At 40.0% G+C, this 23,153-nt stretch overlaps 1 protein-coding gene across 2 annotated transcripts in view; it reads right to left on the bottom strand.

Moving 5' to 3' along the window:
* ror1 (receptor tyrosine kinase-like orphan receptor 1) overlaps positions 1-23,153 on the bottom strand; it is a 356,306-nt gene that overhangs the window by 68,402 nt on the left and 264,751 nt on the right. For both annotated transcript variants that reach the window (XM_034179554.1, XM_034179555.1), the window contains 2 exons: positions 15,200-15,490; positions 14,952-14,988 (listed from right to left, as the gene is read on the bottom strand). In XM_034179554.1, the coding sequence (XP_034035445.1) occupies positions 14,952-14,988; positions 15,200-15,490 (328 nt within the window). The remainder of the gene's footprint in view (positions 1-14,951; positions 14,989-15,199; positions 15,491-23,153) is intronic.

Raw genomic sequence — 23,153 nt, 5'->3', positions numbered from 1 at the left:
TACCGCTGTAACACTTTTTTGATTATACTACAAAACAACTGATACGACGGCCGCTTTTGACGCTCTATTGGCACGCGTCGTGATTGGTGGAGTTCTTTTTCTTTGCCGTCTTCCTGGCTTCCATGTTGTAAAATGAGGGTGTGTCTGAAGCGGAGTCTGAATATTTATGGGCGTGTTTATTATAATTATGATTGTTTTCACCAGCCGCATTTATCAAGGTCACGTCAGGCGTACGCCGGAAATGGGCAGGTGCGCACTGCTTGATACATGTCACGGCAACTTTGGTGTACACCGTAAATTTACGCCACAAGTGTGCAACGTTGATACATGAGGCCCATTGTATTTAACTAACTGACAGTGGTGAATGGCTGAGAAGCACAGTGATCTTCCTGAAAAGACTGTTTCTCAAAAGTAAGGCAATATTTGCTGTGTCGTAATGGCTCCTCCACATTCCTGCTATGTGTGATGAGGGTTTAAGTTAACCAGCAACTGAGGATAAGATATGAAACAAACTTTAAGCTCATGGCGAAAAATGCAGCACTCTATCACCAAACAACTCTAAAGCAGTCATGAATTATGGTGTGACCAAGTGTAATTTTATAAGATGGCAAACCACACCCCCCCCCCCCCCCCCCCCAAAAGCAACATTTTAAAATGACAACAGTCAGAAATGTTACTGTGGCCCTTAAAACAGCAGTGTCAGGACATGGTTAAAAAAAAAATTAGGGGTTGCACATGAAATCTGCTTTTTACCTCTGCCAGTGAAGTTGGAGGAGGTTATGTTTTCGCCCCTGTTTGTTGGTGAACAGCCTGGAGGTCACATTTTTTTTATATATTGTTATGAAATTTTTACTGGAGAGTCATATCCTGATAGGCAAGAACTGATTCAATTTTCAAGGTTATAGGTCAAAGCCGGGAAAAATCTTGGAAAATTGGAAAAAGTCCTATCTTAAACACTGAATGAATTTTCAAAAACTCATAACTCTGTCAAAAAGATCAAATTTCTTTCATATGTGACAGTGTTACGTAGGATGGTATCCTTTATCGACTGACCAAGTATGATCTGGATCTGATCCAGATTACAGATTTTGTGGCCATTTATATTTAACATTGAAAACCCAATTTAATGTATATTTTACATTATATCTTAATTAAACATGCCCCAATCACTCTCATATTTGAAAGAGAGGTGCAGACTGGCACTCACTATCACCTGACAAATTTTGATCTGGATCTGATCTGGATTGTGGTTTTTGTAGACATTTGAATTTAATATTGAACACCCCATTTGATGTACATTTTTGGATTATATCTCAATCAAAAGTACCTCAATCATTCTCATTTTTCTGTTACACACCGCCAAAATTGGATGGAGGTTTAAATTTTACACCCGTTTGTCTATCTTCCAGTTATCAGTCAGAAACCAAGGGCCAAAAAGCAATGATAAATTGTGCATAGCAGAGATAACCAAAGTTCTGTGAAATTCATCTGAAAAAAATTCAGAAACTGAAAAAGTAAAAAAAAAAAAAAAAAAAAAAAATATCAACACCACACAAAAACTGACTGAAGTGCATGAACTACACACATACTCCTGACATTTGATCATGTTTTTTCCAAGATAAAACTTTTGTGAAATTGGAATATAGTGTTGGCAGAGAATTGTACTCTACAAACGCAGTGTTATTTTCAAAATAAATGCACATTCTTTATAAAAAGAAGAGTCAGACTTCAGAAAGTCTTTTTCCAAAAACATGTCCTGAAAAGGAGGAGTGGGTGGGGGGTTGTCTTATAAATCAGGGACCTCTTATATTTGGAGCAATGTGTGTGTGTGTGTGTGTGTGTGTGTGTGTGTGTGTGTGTGTGTGTGTGTGTGTGTGTGTGTGTGTGTGTGTGTGAGTGCGTGTGTATGTGTATCTTCTGTTAATGCCGAATAAACCTGCTCTTGAGTAGTTTTGCCCTGACAGATATATATTGCTGCGATAACCAATCTTGCAGCTGCATTGAAGAACAGAGGAATCTAGGATCATGCCAAATTGGCATCATGATAAATCCAATGAAATCCATGTATAGAGAACAAGGGCCCTAGTTTACGTTTGTCAGAACCTTTGTGTCTGTCTGACAAAGAGTGAAAAAAAGAGTCAGAGGAGCAGTGCATCCAAAAACATACTGGTCTCTTTGTCCCCTGCTGTGACCACCATCTGAAAACCACAGCAGTGTTGACACTGGCACTGAGGCAAGGAGAAGTGAAACCAAAATCCAGCATTTAACATGACGTGAGTCAAAAAATACTATGTCCAAAAAGAGCATGAGCTAGCTAGAAAAATGACAAATGGATTGACAAGAGTGGAAATGAACCTAGCTGTGTGGACAGCTTGGAGAAATGAAACAGGTGAGTCCAAACAGGAATGAAAGATGTCAAATTAAAAGTCCAAGTACGCCTGTGATATTAAGGCCTTTTTAAATTTACATATTTTGCATAGTAGGCAGGTGTAACTGGTTAGTTAGGTTAGTTAGATTTGAATCGAGGTGCAGTTCTCACTCACTCATTCATCTTCAACCGCTTACTCCAATTAAGGGTCAGCAGTCATAGGGCGTGAGGTGGGGTTCACCCTGGCCAGGACACCAGTCTGTCGCAGGGCCACATATAGAAAAACACACACATTCACACCGACAGACACTTTTATGTTTCCAATCCACCTAACCTGCATGTGGAAGGAAGCCAGAGCACCCGACGGGAACCCACTCAAAAACTTCACGCAGAAAGGCCACAGGTGGGACTCGATCCCATGACCTTTTTGCTGTGAGGCAACTGTGCTAACCACTAAGCCACTGTGCTGCCCAGATGCAGTTCTATCTAATCAAATTAAATACTCTTATTAGGCATTTTAACATGAAACAGCAGCTATGTTTGACATTAAAAAGCAAATAAAAACCTATTTTGTCCAAAATGACCCCTTGAAATCAAGAACATATCTGTGCATGTGCCTGTGTGAAAATAAACCAGTACACATGCTAGACAGCTCTGTAATTAACTAGCTGTCAGCACGACCTTAAACTGATTTGGAGCTGATGTGACAAGGGTCTGCGAGCCACGGCCTGCTGTCAGCCGACAGCCAATCCGCTCATACAGTCAAAACTTCAAAGAGTGAACATGAAGGAATAATTTTACTTTGTGCAGACACGACTGTAGCGTGTGTTTTTACCCGCTGCGGTGCACTGACAAATGAGTTTAAGGAAGTAGTTTGCTCAAATGTTTGACAACCGGAGGACGTCATATGAAGTTGATCTTGCAACTTTCGCGGTAAAAGAAGTGTATGCTGTGATCATAACAGAGCTTCTCATCATATTTCTTTTCCTTCCCTCGAGAGCAGTTGTTATTAAGAACTGTTCGAGTTATTTGAAAGGCTAAGATCACCAAATCCTTCTTTTTATGAGCCTTTTCTCTTCCCCTTTTGCAGAAGCATTCCTTTATCCATAATAACCTTCCTTTTATTTTTTTAAGTGTCATATAGTGAAAAAAAACCTTTTTATCTACTTTTTAAGAGTTACAATTTGATTTAACCTTAAACTTCCTCAATGTCCCACAGTTATTCATTTGTGCGAGTATAAATTCTTTAACTTTAAGTTAACTTTCTCATGACACCACCCTGCTGGTGACGGTGTAAAGCACCCACCCCACAGATATAGAGACATTATGCGTCATGTGCTAAACTGTTGCAAATGATGAACGCACGCATGCGCCATCAGCGGCTGTGACGAGATGAGCGTGTAAAATGATGTGTGATGAAAGAACATACTTCATTACTCTCCCCCCAACGTCATAAATATGTGACTTTATTGTCAGAACATTTTTGCGTTGTTGTTGCTTTTTGTTTGTTCTGCAAAATATGCAAGCAGTTATTCTCCCTCCACCTACTCTGCCCCCCCCCCATCCCTCCTCCAAGTGGCCATATTAATCAATCAATCAATCAATTTTTTTATATAGCGCCAAATCACAACAAACAGTTGCCCCAAGGCGCTTTATATTGTAAGGCAAGGCCATACAATAATTATGTAAAACCCCAACGGTCAAAACGACCCCCTGTGAGCAAGCACTTGGCTACAGTGGGAAGGAAAAACTCCCTTTTAACAGGAAGAAACCTCCAGCAGAACCAGGCTCAGGGAGGGGCAGTCTTCTGCTGGGACTGGTTGGGGCTGAGGGAGAGAACCAGGAAAAAGACATGCTGTGGAGGGGAGCAGAGATCGATCACTAATGATTAAATGCAGAGTGGTGCATACAGAGCAAAAAGAGAAAGAAACAGTGCATCATGGGAACCCCCCAGCAGTCTACGTCTATAGCAGCATAACTAAGGGATGGTTCAGGGTCACCTGATCCAGCCCTAACTATAAGCTTTAGCAAAAAGGAAAGTTTTAAGCCTAATCTTAAAAGTAGAGAGGGTGTCTGTCTCCCTGATCTGAATTGGGAGCTGGTTCCACAGGAGAGGAGCCTGAAAGCTGAAGGCTCTGCCTCTCATTCTACTCTTACAAACCCTAGGAACTACAAGTAAGCCTGCAGTCTGAGAGCGAAGCGCTCTATTGGGGTGATATGGTACTACGAGGTCCCTAAGATAAGATGGGACCTGATTATTCAAAACCTTATAAGTAAGAAGAAGAATTTTAAATTCTATTCTAGAATTAACAGGAAGCCAATGAAGAGAGGCCAATATGGGTGAGATATGCTCTCTCCTTCTAGTCCCCGTCAGTACTCTAGCTGCAGCATTTTGAATTAACTGAAGGCTTTTTAGGGAACTTTTAGGACAACCTGATAATAATGAATTACAATAGTCCAGCCTAGAGGAAATAAATGCATGAATTAGTTTTTCAGCATCACTCTGAGACAAGACCTTTCTGATTTTAGAGATATTGCATAAATGCAAAAAAGCAGTCCTACATATTTGTTTAATATGCGCTTTGAATGACATATCCTGATCAAAAATGACTCCAAGATTTCTCACAGTATTACTAGAGAATTATATTACACCATTGCAGATAACATATGTTCTTCCTTGGAGGAGGGGGAGTAGATACTGTAGAGTTTCTTCCTCCTTGTGAGGTGAGGAGACGATATATATTGCTGCCTGCAAGTAGAGTGTACATGTCATGAACTTGCTTATGTAAGGTGTGTCTGAATATCGTAATGTTTAAATTCCACTAATACACTCTGCTGGACTTCAGACAAATGTTATCTGGTGCCATACAATATCAATATTCCAGCACTACACCTGATCACATATTATATCAACACACCTGTGGGCACACACATTGAGACGATAGATGTGAGCACTGGGCGCCAAAACCACAGCAGAGTAGGGTGGAAACTACCAATAACAGCTGCGTTGCGCTTTGTGCTCCTGTGCATGAAGGTGAAAGACAGGGTCTGCTACTGTATGTCTGTGGGTACAACAACTGATGATATCACAATTACTCACACATCTAATATTTTGCAAACACTGTCAGACGTATGATTTCTGTGTGTATTGCCAAAACCTCTTTGACCATATTTTTTATGATGATGAAGCAAGTGACAAAAAATTTAAAATAAGCAAAACAAATGTCAAGGATGGAACAGAAAAAAAAAGAATCCAGACAAACCACAAGCAAAGGCTCTGTTCTGTGTTTAACCTCTTTCATCCTAAACTACAACAGTGAGTGCAAAGGAGAGCCTGAGGAGGTAGGGTGAAGAAAGAAAGAGAACCTTTTTTTTTTTTTTTTTTGCAATTTCTTACTTATTTCTCCCCCCTTAGTGCTGAAAGAAAAGTGGTGTGGAAAGTTTGAAGAAATTCAAACAACCTTGACAGCCAGGGTGTAGTGGTATTAATCTTTTCAAACTGGGAGAAAAACCTGTATTATAAACACAGACAGAAACCTGGAGATCAGCGGCGGTAGCTCCTAAACTCTGTTTATGGATGCTGTCAGATTTTAAAAAATTCTATGACCACTAAAACAACGTTTTGAACTGTACAGTACTGAGCAGAAACCTTAAACAACCATGGGTCTGTATAATGCAGTTTCCATGCACTCACTTTATTATGATGTCAGTAAAAAAGTTCATATAATGGATGCTGCAATCAGTTTTTTTCTTTACTCCATTCCAAGTAATTTATATCGACTATCTGCTGATACTGAGTCAGATACTTTTATTTACCTAAACATTACACTTTCACAGACACACCACAAGCATAATAATCCAATGTATGTATATGCTGGACAGTTTAACGGCTCTGCCATGAATCAAAAAAGACAACAAACAGGAGATAGCAATGAATGAATATTAAGCCGATCAACTTGTTTAGTTCACCCAAAATAATTAACCTCTAAATGTGAAGTGTAATCACATGATACATTTTAGTTTAAATAAGCAGAACCCTCTTTAGGATTTTTTTAAATATACATTTAGCAGCTTTATGGTTTTTTTTTTTTTACTTTAAAACAAGAAATCTGCATATTATTGTATAAAATCAGCTGTGCTTTGGAAATCATACGACACAGAAAGAAATTATGATGCAGATAAGTGATCTAAAATTTTGACTTTGCCCATATAGGTAAAAAACAAGCAAAAAAAACCCTGTTCACCATATGTGTGGTGCCATTGACCCAAGTGCACGCACAGTATAAACACATACATGTCAACAAAGGAAACGTGTAAGTTTACATGCTGCAAATCCTCCTCCACCGTGATTACTTTTCTATGTCTAGGAATGGGAGCTTTTTTAAAAGTATAATATGATTAATGTGGTGACTCAAAAAAAAAAAAAAAACAGGGAAAAAGTCATGCTACTTCGCAGTTTTTCTGTGCCTACCTGCTTCTAAATCTAAATACAGATTAATACGCTTGCAAAAGTTGCTCCAGAAAAAACTAGACAGTGTTGAAAAAAAAAAACAATAATTGTGTATGACATGGACAATTTGAAGTCTGCTCTGTTAGTGTGCTCGTCTGTGTGCAGGCCGCAGTTTGGAGTTATTAACCGCCTCTGATCTGAGCTCACAGTGAAACCTCCTGTCGACTCAAGCAGCTAATCACACCTTAACACCGGTGACCCTGCAGAACCCAGGAATCAAAGAACAACACGGAACCTTGTGTGTTAATGGTACCATCCTCCTCCTAACCTGCTAACACTGTTTATCTTTCACCCCCTTCGCCCTCCCACTGTCTCCACCGGTCGCTTTTTCTTAAAAAGAAGGAAGTGTGGCAGGGTGCAGATGGAGAAGGCTGGGGTCTAATTTTGGCAGGAGAGACCTTTTTCCCCTCAACGTGTGTTTTTTCTGGCTTTATGAAAATATCTCAGACTAGGGGAGGAAAGAGAGGGAAGGGGAGGAACATGGAGATGCACCAATCTGCCATCGTAATCGGTGACAACTGCTAGCGTAATCATGACTGCTGGGCCCAAAATTAAACTGAGGAAATTCTAAGAAATTTTTAAAATGGCTGAGCTATAAGGAAACATTTTCTACCATCATGTCCTTCATTCTCATAGCTTTACTTTTCCTCATTTATTTACTGCTGTATGGATTTACCCTCATCTTAGACAGCACTTAAAATGAAAGCATGAGCTGAGATTTTTTCTTCTTGTTTTACACCAATTACCATCCAGCTTAATGGTGCATTTCTGCCACCTCCTGCTTAGGAGTGTGTATCTGACAATATCTAATTCAGATCAGTATATAAACACAGCTTTCAGTTGGCACACATGTAAATATCTTCTGGTCATAGATTATAATGCAGTATATTTCTGACAGAAGTGGCACTGAAATATAATTCGCAAAAAAGTGTGACTTATAGGCACGATATGGATAAAAAAACAAAGCACAGGATGACGGACTTAGAAGAGAGAATGAATAATTCTAAATATGTAATTACAAATGTGAAAACACAAAGCTTTGATTGATGAGACAATTGATCAGTCATCGATAGAAAGTTTTTAAACATGATTGTTCTTTTACTTCAGTGCTAAATAATAACTAACAATTATTATTATTAATATAAATATAATTATTTTACTTGTATAGCACTTTCAAGCCAGAAAATTTCAACGTGCTAAACATAAGCGTTACAACACAAATATAAACATTTAACTAACATAAAATCACATTAAAAATTAAAGCACCAAATACATACACTCCAGCAAGACCTAAATTCAAACAAGAGCAATCTAAGATTTCTGACATCCGCCAAGGGTTGATGAAGACTCAAAATAAAATATATGTGGTTCACATCATGATTTCAACTTTACCTGGATCTGGATTCCACAACACAATGCAATAAATGCATACTGATACTAAAAGGACTAAAAGATTTCAGGTCTTGTTTATTCCCAGTGCAATTTTATTACTTAATGGCAATTAGCCCTTAGGTGCTCTTGTTTTTCTTGCATTACTATTGCTTACTTGCACATCCACACATTGCACTTTTGCAATACTTCGTAGGTTTTGACATGAATTCTGGATTGAACATTTGACATTTGTATGTGTATGGTGCTTTTTAATATGGTTGTTTTTATTATGTCTGATTTTATACTTTTCATTGGGTCTTATTTTCACTGTTAATATTGTCCTATTATTGTCTTTGTGTACCTCGTCTTTTGTGTGCTCCTGCTGCCTTACGCGTAGCCAGGGGTGGGCCTGGGCCCCGCCCACTTGTCAGCCAGGCCTGCCCCATCCAATGAGAAGGCTGAGTCGACACTCGACAGTCACCTGTTGTTGCCTCATTGTATTCCTATGATATGGTATTGCATTAGCACTGAGCGACAATAAATTTTGTCAAAAAAATCTGGTTCATCTTCTGTGATTTTTATTAATTCATTTTCAGAGTACAGTGGTCCCTCACTATAACGCGGTTCACCTTTCGCAGCCTCGCAGTTTCGCGGATTATTTTAGAGCAATTTTGCATGCTTTTTTTTTTTTTTTTAAACGGCGCATTGTGTTCTGCGTCCTTATCAGGCGGACCGGTCGCGGCACCGGTCGACATCACCGCGATTGCTCTCACTGCCTCCGATGCGCTTTCTGTGGGCTCGGTAAATGCAGCAGCGGGCCACTCACACCGCCCTCCTGTCTGCTGTGTGGAATTGCGCCAAATCTGGCAACAGGTCCAGAGACTACGCTCGCTGTTTTGATGCGGATGTTGACCGCAGCCGCAGAGCTCCGTGGCCACCAAGAGAGGACTTGGATTCTTTGCGGGTCCCGCATCCGTAGCTCTGGAGGCAGTGAGCAAAGGGAGAGTTCTGCGTGTGTCTGTTTATAATCTTCTCACACAGAAGAAAAAAGAGAGTGTTTACACAAGAGAGAAAAGTGAGAAAATGTTAATGCCTGTTTGAGAAAAGTGTATAAAGTGTGTAGTGAGGGGTTTTACAGCCTTAAAACATCAATAATAATTGCAAAAAATGACTACTTCGCGGATTTCGCTTATCGCGGGTTATTTTCAGAACGTAACTCCCGCGATAAATGAGCGACCACATTTTTCCTCAAATAAATAGTCTTCTGTGGGCCCTCATCACAATGCCAATAACAACATGCACTGTCGAACGGCTGTTTTCTACTGTTAATCGGATAAAACGTCCACCAGAACATCCATGTTGACTCACGGACTGAATGCCCTCTCCATGCTTTTCCTTGAAAGAGAACTGACCGAATCATTGGACTATGATGACGTGATAAGAGAGTTCAACAAAAACCCCCGTCGTCTCCTGCTGTAGCATGCATTAAAAGGATTCATCAAATGTAAGTGTGAGACCATTAATTACTTTTTCTTCTAAATAGGCCTAATTGTTAATATTATATTGCAACTGCCAAGAATCGTGTTGGTGTCCATTCTGATGGTTTTTAATTTGGCCGCCAAGCCATGGTTTCCATTGTTTATCAATTTCATAATTTGGCCGCCGAGCCAACCTGTTTTCATGTTGCGGATATATTTTGAATTTTTATTTTAAAGGACTTTACATGACTAAGCGTTGCATTGCTGCTTCCATTGTCCATGGGGTGCTTATGTCTGACACTTTGCGTCTGTGTAACTGTGCACACAGCGTCTGTGCAGTTGGCTGAGATGTGTTCATCATTGAACTTGGAATTCATTTTTGAAATAATGTCTTATTTAAATACCTATTGACGTTTTGGGTTTAGGCCGAGCCAAGTAGGCTACCAGACTTGCACTGAATGTGTGTGTGTGTGTGTGTGTGTGTGTGTGTGTGTGTGTGTGTGTGTGTGTGTGGCGCTGCACTGCAGCTTGCATTATCCATGAAGAGTACTTGTGTCTGACGTGTCACGTCTGTGTGCTCACTTTGCCAGTGCTGTAGGCTAAGTGATAACGTTGCTTGCGATGTCCAAACAAGGCACACCTTTTCAAACGGTGTATTATAATACCTACACCTTACCTACAACCCCAAAGGTTGGGCCCGTCTGATTTTTTCTGGGCCCACCCGTTTTATGATTTCTGCCTACGCCCCTGCCTGCTGCAACACTAATTTCCCTTTACAGGACAATAAAGAAATTCTGATTCTGATCCAGAATGATCCAACTGATCAAGATGTTGCAATCTGATATTTAATTTACAAGCTGAAACAAAATAGTGTCTTCCTGATCTTGGTTTTACATTGTGATGTTGTATCTGTAAATTATTTTTGACGTAATCCTTAAAAGTCTCCAAAGTGTAATCCCGATCCAGAATCCGGATCCGGATCCAGATCATCTCCAAAATTAAATGGAGTTTTCCATGGCCTAATATCTATCTGTGGTGCAAATTTGGTGAGAATCTGTGAAGTAGGTTTGGTGTAATCCTTCAAAGTGTATATAAAGTGAAATCCTGATCCATAATCCAGATCATCGCCACAATTTAAGCCTTCCAAGGCCTAACACCAATGTGTGGTGAAAATGTGGTGAAAATCCATTAAAAAGTTTTGAAGTAATCTTTCAAAGCCTATATAAAGTGAACTCTTGATCCAGAATCTGGATCTGGATTACCTCCAGAATTTAACGGAGCAGAATTCCACAGCCTAATATCTATCTGTGGTGAAAATTTGGTGAGAATCTGTGAAGTAGTTTTGGTGTAATCCTTCAAAGTGTATATAAAGTGAAATCCTGATCCATAATCCAGATCCGGATCCAGATCATCTCCACAATTTAAGCCTTCCAAGGCCTAACATCAATGTGTGGTGAAAATGTGGTGAAAATCCATTAAAAAGTTTTGAAGTAATCCTTCAAAGCCTATATAAAGTGAAGTCTTGATCCAGAATCTGGATCCGGATTACCTCCAGAATTTAATGGAGCAGAATTCCATGGCCTAATATCTATCTGTGGTGAAGATTTTGTCAAAATCCGTGCAGTAGTTTTGACATAATCCTGCCAACAGACAGACAAATAAACACTAATGATTTTATTACATCCTTGGCAGATGTAATAATTATGAAAACCATATAATAACAATAAATTGAAGAAAACTGATATATCCCATATGTCCCAAAAGCATTCAACAGAACTGGACATTGGTAAATTATTCCCTTAAGTGGGAGCATGATACTCAAAAGCTTTACATTCAGTCAGTTGTATTACTGTGAATATGACTATTTTGTACCATGTCAACACAAAGATTAAGATATTACAGAAACATAATTCTGCAATTTGCAGTCAATAATTTTGCAGTGTGCAAAAAAGGACATCAAAAAAGAGCAGTGTGACTTTCAGATTCAGCTGTGTCTTCATTTATGCAAACATGCTTAAAGATGAGTGATTTAACAAGTGTCATACTTTTCCAAAAGGTAATCTAACAGGACAGATAGAAAGCGCCAACATACCTCCATCAAACATAGTTTGGGCCAAAGGGTAAAAGCCAACCATGAGGATGTATGACCACACCTACTCCGGTGTCACAACACAATGTGGGGGTGATCGAAATCAAACAGGGCAACAGTCATATTAAGGTTCAACAAGGTGATTGGCAAGCCTCAAAACGTAGCGAGAGACAAATGAACACGCTTCACTTAAACCAACAAGCTTCTGCGCCAGATGTCTTTCCAAAACCAGTCACGTTTCGACTGCTGAACAGTTGTGTTATGAGGTAAGCAGGAGACAAGGGTCATCATGTGTCATCATTAGGTGACCCTGTCTTCTTGATGCCTGCCACTTTACTTTACTGCTAATACGTTTGCAGTGAAACTAATGATGAGCAGCAGCGACGATCAGTCGACCACCACCGCAACTGCACCGCCATCAAAGGAGGCCCCTGTCCACTGAAATGAACTCTGTAATGACTGTAATGAGTCTCAAAATTCCATGTGGGCCTTCACTTCACTGCAAACCTTTCCTTTCAGAATTGGCAGGAAAATCTAACCTGCACAAGGAGAAATCCATATATGTGCGCTGGGCGAGGTAGACATCTGGCATGTTAGATCACCTTTATTCACATAATCTACCAAGTACTGAAAATGTCTTAACAACCAGATGATACTAATTTTAATCTGTATAAACATATGCCAAGTGTTTCAATGCAAGGCAGGTTCACAAAAAGTCTCATGTTTGATTGTTGCCCAATGAGAACATTAGAATTTCCCCCATGGTGGGTTTTGTACTCCAACTAAAAGAACTTTTGAAAATAGGATTTTTTTAATATACTGTAGAAGGGTTTTTGAGGTCTTTCATGCTAAAATAAAGATGGTTTGCAAAAATTTGAAAAATGTAACACACTAGGATACACACACACTCATTGTAAATGCACATTGTGAAAGTGTGACGGAGGCCAGCAGGAGTCACTGTGCATGTGGTAGTCAATAGGCATCACTCCCCAGACAGTCAAGGATACTTTGGCAACTCAGGCCAGCGCCCGGGTTTTAGCCCACTGGACAGAGCGTCCACCTCTGACGCTGGAGATCACGCATTTGTAGCCCAAGGGGAGCAAGTGGGAGGAGTCGCCACAGAAACACAATGCAGTTGAGAGGGACAGAGAGAGAGAGAGAGAAAACAGCAGCTACAACTGCACGTTTTTTTCTTTAAAGCTACAGCATGATTTTAGGAGAATTTATTAGCGGATACGGAATATAGCATTCATAACTACTTGTTCATTAATTTGTACCTGCAACAATGAATTAATGTGTTTTCATGAGCCATTCATATCAGATCACATATTAGAATCAGATCAAAGCACATTCATGGGTGTTGTGACAAATGAGGTCAGATCAGTTGATACTGAGTGTAGTCACATCCACCTCCCCGTGGAACTGTCCAGCCAGACCACCGGTTCATCCCTATCTCCAGATGTATTCAGGTAAAACATGGGCATCCGTCATGGCCTTCTCCAGTTGCTGGAGTACTCAGCACTGAGGGACTTGCATGCTGGGTCACGTTCAGGGAAACGTGCCATGTGGCCAAAATGTTGTAGCTGGCATTCCCTCACAGTGCAAGAAAAACCTCAAACTAGCATGACTCATAATGAAAATTCAGGTTTTCTGTTAGTTTATTTCCATTATCTTCACATTGTCTTGTGAAACTTTCATGCTTTTTTTATGTGTTGATAAGTCACCAGAGAATTTTACAGAGCCAACTGTCTCATCTATGAAACAAGTTGCAAAAATCAAAAACATGTAAACAGAGGATTGGTGGAAACAGATGTTCCAAAAAAAGAGCACACACTAGCTCAACCGTAGTGTGTGTATGTGCACGCCTGCATTGTGTGTGTGTGTGTGTATGTATGAGTGAGAGAGAAAATGAGTGGAGTTACTAAGTGTCTTGAGTCCACTTTGTGCCAATAGTTATTATTCAGAGCGCTCCATGGAACATGGCAACAAGCCGGACCATAATGTCACTGCGGGGAAAAAATCCAAACTAAATGCTTTCATCTTGCAAGAATCAAAAGAACTGAGAAAGTTCATAGAGTTTTATTCCATAACAATGGGAAGAAGTCAAAACAAAGCAAAGGCTGCAGGCCAGACAAACAAAAATGTGATCTGGGTAGTCAAGAATATGTTTTTATTTTTACAGTTCACCTTAATTTGATATGGATGTTCATGTTAAGAAATCAGAAGTGTGGTTGGACTGGCCACACACTCACTAACAGCGGACTCACGATGAAATGGTAAAAGGCAAGACAATATTTTAAGTGTCATCAAATACTACAGTCTTAATTTCAATCATTTTATTTAAACAATGAAACTGAATAATTATCTCAGTGTGCCAACATCAAATTAATGAAATGTGTTTTAAATATGCGAACAATACAGCATGCCTTCTGGATAGATTTAACACGAATTAATCCAAATTATTAAAGTCCTGAACAGTTAATGGTCTTACTGTTTGAATTTTGCATCACCTGCAGTGTACCAATTTGTGATTTGCCTATGGCTTCGTTTGCACCAGCCAGTCCACATGGCACAAGTTGAACGTGCTTTTGATGCATGACATTCCTTCCTAAAATATGACCCATTGTGACTTTGATGGTTAGACTGAAACAGCAGAACGCTCCATGCGCACACAACTGATAGGCTCATATCAAATGTTCATTCAGACGTCCAGTAATAAAAGACAAACAGGGTGGGTCTGGATATAATGTGAGCCAACACTGAAAATGCACGTGCGGCAAAATCAATTTTAAAGCGGTTTTGATGTGAGCATAGGGCATTTCCAGAACACGACACAGGTACAAACACATAACCTCTGCCCTCCTCTGCTGGTTTGTCTCTCCAGATTTCCAGGTCATGCAAATCCAGCTGTGCAGTATTTCAAACAGGTGCTGGAGTTGCAGCTTATCAGCTGCTTTGGGCATTTAAGCTGCAGAATCCTTCCTTGACTTAAATGGTCAAGGGTTTCAGACAAGCCTCTCTGAAGCGACAGCCCTCTGAGATGATGCTTCTCCATATGGTGCTCATCACTCATTTGATTTAGTTCAAACATGGGCAACAACACAATAAAGGCAAACATCAAATAAAGGAACTTACGCTGAAGGCCTTCCTGGCAGAGGGGTAGGGAGCGGATCTGGAAAAGAAGAAATGCTTTATTGTTATTATTATTATTATAGGATAAACAAGAATGCTCCTGCATTTTCCCTTTGCAAGTTGCCAGACATAAGGAAGAACTGGTTGCTGCAATGAGTGAGGAAAATGTGAATACAAAGCAGCATCAAAGGAATGTCATACTCTTCTGCAGTATGTTTTTAAACATTTGCTTGTTATTTGGGTTATCTTACCAAATTTGACAAACAGTACACCGGTAGTGGAGACAGTGCCCTGGGTGTTGGTGGCCACACACTGGAAGTAGCCAGTGTCCGTAGTGTCCAGGTTGCGAATTCGGAGGCGTGATCCGTACGGTGTGGAACGGTAGGACACACGTCGTGGCTCCTGCACCACGGGTGCATCGTTCTTCAGCCAGCGTACAGTAGGTGGCGGGTTGCCGGACACACGGCATAAGAGCTCGGCAGTGTGGCCCAGAGAGGTGGTGATGTTGTTCATGGGCTCTTCCAGGCGGATGAAGAAAGGCCCTGGGATAGAGAGAAAGAGGAAAGAATAAAAGAATAAGAGGGAGACAAGGAGATGAACATGAGCACATGGTCAGGAGCAAGATGAATGAAAGAGACTGAAAGCCATCTTGACACACAGCAGAAAGTAATTTAACAAAAAAGACATAAATTAAATAAAAACTTGACCAGGTCACTTTTTTTCCCATCAGAAGCCATTTATTTCCACGAGACAAAAAAAAACAAAAAACCAAAGCTTCCTTGAAGTGTCAAGCCTTGACTCTCAGCCAATTGCTCCAACAAAAGCTTCATGACGTGAATCTTCATTTAACAGCTCAACAGAAACTACCGATATCTACAGGTCAAATATTATTTGGGAAAGTACATGATGAGTACATGGTTGTTAGAACAAATGACATGCAAGGCATTTAACAGTTTAATGGGCAGCAAAAAGATGGAAAAAACATCTTTAAAAAAATATAAGTACAGTGCTCCCTCGTTTATCGCGGGAGTTACGTTCTAAAATAACCCGCGATAAGCGAAATCCGCGAAATAGTCAGCGCTATTTTTTGCAATTATTATAGATGTTTTAAGGCTGTAAAACCCCTCACTACACACTTTATACAACCCCTGGCAATAATTATGGAATCACCGGCCTCGGAGGATGTTCATTCAGTTGTTTAATTTTGTAGAAAAAAAGCAGATCACAGACATGACACAAAACTAAAGTCATTTCAAATGGCAACTTTCTGGCTTTAAGAAACACTATAAGAAATCAAGGGAAAAAAAAATTGTGGCAGTCAGTAACGGTTACTTTTTTAGACCAAACAGAGGGAAAAAAATATGGACTCACTCAATTCTGAGGAATAAATTATGGAATCACCCTGTAAATTTTCATCCCCAAAACTAACACCTGCATCAAATCAGATGTGCTCGTTAGTCTGCATCTAAAAAGGAGTGATCACACCTTGGAGAGCTGTTGCACCAAGTGGACTGACATGAATCATGGCTCCAACACGAGAGATGTCAGTTGAAACAAAGGAGAGGATTATCAAACTCTTAAAAGAGGGTAAATCATCACGCAATGTTGCAAAAGATGTTGGTTGTTCACAGTCAGCTGTGTCTAAACTCTGGACCAAATACAACATGGGAAGGTTGTTAAAGGCAAACATACTGGTAGACCAAGGAAGACATCAAAGCGTCAAGACAGAAAACTTAAAACAATATGTCTCAAAAATCGAAAATGCACAACAAAACAAATGAGGAACGAATGGGAGGAAACTGGAGTCAACGTCTGTGACCGAACTGTAAGAAACCGCCTAAAGGAAATGGGATTTACATACAGAAAAGCTAAACGAAAGCCATCATTAACACCTAAACAGAAAAAACAAGGTTACAATGGGCTAAGGAAAAGCAATCGTGGACTGTGGATGACTGGATGAAAGTCATATTCAGTGATGAATCTCGAATCTGCATTGGGAAAGGTGATGATGCTGGAACCTTTGTTTGGTGCCGTTCCAACGAGATTTATAAAGATGACTGCCTGAGGAGAACATGTAAATTACCACAGTCATTGATGATATGGGGCTGCATGTCAGGTAAAGGCATTGGGGAGATGGTTGTCATTACATCATCAATAAATGCACAAGTTTACGTTGATATTTTGGACACTTTTCTTATCCCATCAATTGAAAGGATGTTTGGGGATGATGAAATCATTTTTCAAGATGATAATGCATCTTGCCATAGAGCAAAAACTGTGAAAACATTCCTTGCAAAAAGACACATAGGGTCAATGTCATGGCCTGCAAATAGTCCGGATCTTAATCCAATTGAAAATCTTTGGTGGAAGTTGAAGAAAATGGTCCATAACAAGGCTCCAACCTGCAAAGCTGATCTGGCAACAGCAATCAGAGAAAGTTGGAGCCAGATTGATGAAAAGTACTTTTTGTCACTCATTAAGTCCATGCCTCAGAGACTGCAAGCTGTTATAAAAGCCAGAGGTGGTGCAACAAAATACTAGTGATGTGTTGGAGCGTTCTTTTGTTTTTCATGATTCCATAATTTATTCCTCAGAATTGAGTGATTCCATATTTTTTTCCCTCTGCTTGGTCTAAAAAAGTAACCGTTACTGACTGCCACAATTTTTTTTCCTGATTTCTTAGTGTTTCTTAAAGCCAGAAAGTTGTCATTTGAAATGACTTTAGTTTTGTGTCATGTCTGTGATCTTTTTTTTTTTACAAAAATAAACAACTACTTTTTTCTACAAAATTAAACAACTGAATGAACATCCTCAGAGGCCGGTGATTCCATAATTTTTGCCAGGGGTTGTACACTTTTCTCAAACAAGCATTAACATTTTCTTACTTTTCTCTCCTGTGTAAACACTCTTTTTTCTTCTGGGCGGGAATATTATAAACAGACACACACAGAAATCTCCCTTCGCTCACTGCCTCCGGAGGTACGGATGCGGGACCCGCAAAGAATCCAAGTCCTCTCTCGGTGGCCATGGAGCTCTGCGGCTGCGGTCAACATCCGCATCAAAACAGCGAGCGTAGTCTCTGGACCTGTTGCCAGATTTGGCGCAGCTCCGCACAGCAGACAGGAGGGTGGTGTGAGTGGCCCGCTGCTGCGTTTACCGAGCCTGCAGAAAGCACATCGGAGGCAGTGACAGCAATCGCGGTGATGCCGACCGCGCTGTTAAAAAAAAGCATGCAAAATTGCACTAAAAAAAATCCGCGAAACTGCGAGGCCGCGAAAGGTGAACCGCGTTATAGCGAGGGACCACTGTACTGCATTTTCCAGGGTATAATTCACACCTGTCACAAAATGTGCAGTGTTGTAGTGCAGTGTTATTATTGGTGTTTACTTGAAGTTTATTTTGGTTAGTGTGTTGATTCCTGGGAAAGCCTAATATAAATATTTATTATTATTGCTACTACTAAGAAAACTACTACTAATAATAATAATCATAAGTTAGACAGGAACACACACACACACACACACACACACACACACACACACCCACACACACACACACACACACACCACACACACACACACACACACACACCACACACACACACACACACACACACACACACACACACACACAGAAATAAGACAAATGTCAGTGTGAATGACTAGTAAAATTACTGAGTTAAAAATGGAGCCAAACACAAATATAAATTTACAACTACTTCCAAACACCTACTATGTCCCACAAACATAACTCAAAGCACTGCAATGAGCAACATCATTTAATCATCTAATGTCTGCTGACAATAAATTCAAATATTATATAATTCCTTTTTGTTTTTACATTTTGAGACCAGTGAGACTATAGGTTTGATGGTAATGATACTGCACAATGTACAATGCAGGAACAATTCTCGCGATAACTGCGACCTGTGCAAATTGCTTTACTTGTCCAGGGGAGTTGAGCCAGAAACTAGCTATAAAAAGAGGCTCGTCTGGTATTTTCAGTTGGAACATCATGGCAGAGACAGTGAAGAAACCACAGAGGGCATTGTCACAGGAAAACAAGGAGAGGAAAAGAGTGCACCATAGCAAGAATCTAGATGAGAATGAGTACAGGCTTTTGCTCATCGCTGAGAGCTAAAAGAAGTTAAAGGATAATACAAACTAACCTGGTCTTGCTGCTACTGGACTAGGGAGTCATAACTTTTGCTTCCTTGCTGTCTTGCGCTATTGCACTTGCTTGAGGTTAGGCTGTTCGTGAACTTGCTGACTCACTAGTTCATAATCATAAATCAGGTAATCCCATTTCTCTAGAAGTTTAGCTGGTGAGTAATTCCAGATGATGTTCGCAGAATTGCTACATATCTCACTCTGATATCAGCAAACTGGCAATACACAACACAATGATATGATTCAATACTGCCATATCATAAACGCATCAGTGTAAAGCAGAAACACAGTGCAGAAGAAGACTAACAGCAGAATAACAGGGAAGGAGGAGGACGGGAACTGTGCAGCAGGCTGTGGTCCATGCAGAGCTCCATCGTAATCAAGAGGGGAAAAAAATTATATAATGAAGATACTGTGTGCACACAAGACACCATTTGTTTTCATAATTTGATTAATTAGTTTCACATTTGATCAGTTTGTACACTGACAAATTGAGTTTGGTGATTCCTTTTCTGTCATCTTGTCAACAAATGCATGCACACCCCTGGGGCATCTCAACTGTTACCTGTATTTGTGATCTGGCCAAAGAGGAGAATTATGGTTCACACCTGTAGGGGGACCCCAAAAGCAAAATCTACATAGTATTGCTCTAATACAGTAGTGTTCAGAATAATAGTAGTGCTATGTGACTAAAAAGATCAATCCAGGTTTTGAGTATATTTCTTATTGTTACATGGGAAACAAGGTACCAGTAGATTCAGTAGATTCTCACAAATCCAACAAGATCAAGCATTCATGATATGCACACTCTTAAGGCTATGAAATTGGACTATTAGTAAAAAAAAGTAGAAAAGGGGGTGTTCACAATAATAGTAGCATCTGTTATTGATGCTACAAACTCAAAACTATTATGTTCAAACTGCTTTTTTAGCAATCCTGTGAATCACTAAACTAGTATTTAGTTGTATAACCACAGTTTTTCATAATTTCTTCACATCTGCGAGCCATTAATTTTATTGGTTTGGAACCAAGATTTTGCTTGTTTACTAGTGTTCTTGGGGTCATTGTCTTGTTGAAACACCCATTTCAAGGGCATGTCCTCTTCAGCATAAGGCAACATGACCTCTTCAAGTATTCTAACATATCCAAACTGATCTATGATACCTGGTATGTGATATATAGGCCCAACACCATAGTAGGAGAAACATGCCCATATCATGATGCTTGCACCACCATGCTTCACTGTCTTCACTGTGAACTGTGGCTTGAATTCAGAGTTTGGGGGTCGTCTCACAAACTGTCTGCGGCCCTTGGACCCAAAAAGAACAATTTTACTCTCATCAGTCCACAAAATATTCCTCCATTTCTCTTTAGGCCAGTTGATGTGTTCTTAGGCAAATTGTAACCTCTTCTGCACATGTCTTTTATTTAACAGAGGGACTTTGCGGGGGACTCTTGCAAATAAATTAGCTTCACACAGGTGTCTTCTAACTGTCACAGCACTTACAGGTAACTCCAGACTGTCTTTGATCATCCTGGAGCTGATCAATGGGTGCACCTTTGCCATTCTGGTTATTTTTCTATCCATTTTGATGGTTGTTTTCCGTTTTCTTCCATGCGTCTCTGGTTTTTTTTTTTTTCCATTTTAAAGCATTGGAGATCATTGTAGACGAACAGCCTATAATTTTTTGCACCTGCGTATAAGTTTTCTCCTCTCCAATCAACTTTTTAATCAAACTACGCTGTTCTTCTGAACAATGTCTTGAACGTCCCATTTTCCTCAGACTTTCAAAGAGAAATGCATGTTCAACAGGTGCTGGCTTCAGCCTTAAATAGGGGACACCTGATTCACACCTGTTTGTTCCACAAAACTGACAAACTCCCTGACTGAATGCCACACTACTATTATTGTGAACACCCCCTTTTCTACTTTTTTACTAATAGCCCAATTTTATAGCCTTAAGAGGGTGCATATCATGAATGCTTGGTCTTGTTGGATTTGTGAGAATCTACTGAATCTACTGGTACCTTGTTTCCCATGTAACAATAAGAAATATACTCAAAACCTGGATTAATCTTTTTAGTCACATAGCATTACTATTATTCTGAACACTACTGTATGTATGTATGTATGTAAGTGAGTTGAAGCACAAACCAGAGCCCTTCCAAAAACCATCTTACAGTATGCAGCAAACTGTTTCCTTTTATATTCTATTTCAAGCTACTTTCTCTCTTAAGACACACTGCACACATTCAGGGTGTTAAACAGATCCTGGATCGCTCTAAAACCCATTATTTTCAATGAGAAGCATCACGTTTTTGACACATCAAAAACCGAGCTAGTGCGACGCTCCACCGGGAGCGCGCATTGCTACTTGTTGTCAGGCTGCTGTGGTCAAAGTTCAACCCAATCCAATTTCGGACTCTGTGCGCTGTGACATAGCTTCACGTATCCAACAGAAACAAACCATCAGGCCAAAACACGAAAGAGGACACAGTGCAGAAATGTGTCACAGAACTGTTAATTTATACAGTTTTCTGAAGAAAATCCTTACTAATATATAGATTTTTACCTCTAGATTAATTTCTGATTACTGTACAATTTGAAGTTAATCAATCAATCAATCAATCAATTCAATCAATTTTATTTATATAGCGCCAAATCACAACAAACAGTTGCCCCAAGGCGAATTATATTGTAAGGCAAGGCCATACAATAATTACGTAAAAACCCCAATGGTCAAAACGACCCCCTGTGAGCAAGCACTTGGCGACAGTGGGAAGAAAAAAACTCCCTTTTAACTGGAAGAAACCTCCAGCAGAACCAGGCTCAGGGAGGGGCAGTCTTCTGCTGGGACTGGTTGGGGCTGAGGGAGAGAACCAGGAAAAAGACATGCTGTGGAGGGGAGCATAGATCAATCACTAATGATTAAATGCAGAGTGGTGCGTACAGAGCAAAAAGAGAAAGACACTCAGTGCATCATGGGAACCCCCCAGCAGTCTAAGTCTATAGCAGCATAACTAAGGGATGGTTCAGGGTCACCTGATCCAGCCCTAACTATAAGCTTTAGCAAAAAGGAAAGTTTTAAGCCTAATCTTAAAAGTAGAGAGGGTGTCTGTCTCCCTGATCCAAATTGGGAGCTGGTTCCAGAGGAGAGGAGCCTGAAAGCTGAAGGCTCTGCCTCCCATTCTACTCTTACAGTTCCTAGGAACTACAAGTAAGCCTGCAGTCTGAGAGCGAAGTGCTCTATTGGGGTGATATGGTACTATGAGGTCCCTAAGATAAGATGGGACCTGATTATTCAAAACCTTATAAGTAAGAAGAAGAATTTTAAATTCTATTCTAGAATTAACAGGAAGTCAATGAAGAGAGGCCAATATGGGTGAGATATGCTCTCTCCTTCTAGTCCCCGTCAGTACTCTAGCTGCAGCATTTTGAATTAACTGAAGGCTTTTCAGGGAACTTTTAGGACAACCTGATAATAATGAATTACAATAGTCCAGCCTAGAGGAAATAAATGCATGAATTAGTTTTTCAGCATCACTCTGAGACAAGACCTTTCTAATTTTAGAGATATTGCGTAAATGCAAAAAAGCAGTCTTACATATTTGTTTAATATGCGCTTTGAATGACATATCCTGATCAAAAATGACTCCAAGATTTCTCACAGTATTACTAGAGGTCAGGGTAATGCCATCCAGAGTAAGGATCTGGTTAGACACCATGTTTCTAAGATTTGTGGGGCCAAGTACAATAACTTCAGTTTTATCTGAGTTTAAAAGCAGGAAATTAGAGGTCATCCATGTCCTTATGTGTGTAAGACAATCCTGCAGTTTAGCTAATTGGTGTGTGTCCTCTGGCTTCATGGATAGATAAAGCTGGGTATCATCTGCGTAACAATGAAAATTTAAGCAATGCCGTCTAATAATACTGCCTAAGGGAAGCATGTATAAAGTGAATAAAATTGGTCCTAGCACAGAACCTTGTGGAACTCCATAATTAACCTTAGTCTGTGAAGAAGATTCCCATTTACGT

This window comes from Thalassophryne amazonica, chromosome 10 (assembly GCF_902500255.1).
Source record: "Thalassophryne amazonica chromosome 10, fThaAma1.1, whole genome shotgun sequence".
Taxonomy (NCBI): Eukaryota; Metazoa; Chordata; class Actinopteri; order Batrachoidiformes; family Batrachoididae; genus Thalassophryne; species Thalassophryne amazonica.
Note: the sequence above shows the minus strand (reverse complement) of the source record. Positions and strands in the feature narration are given on the sequence as shown.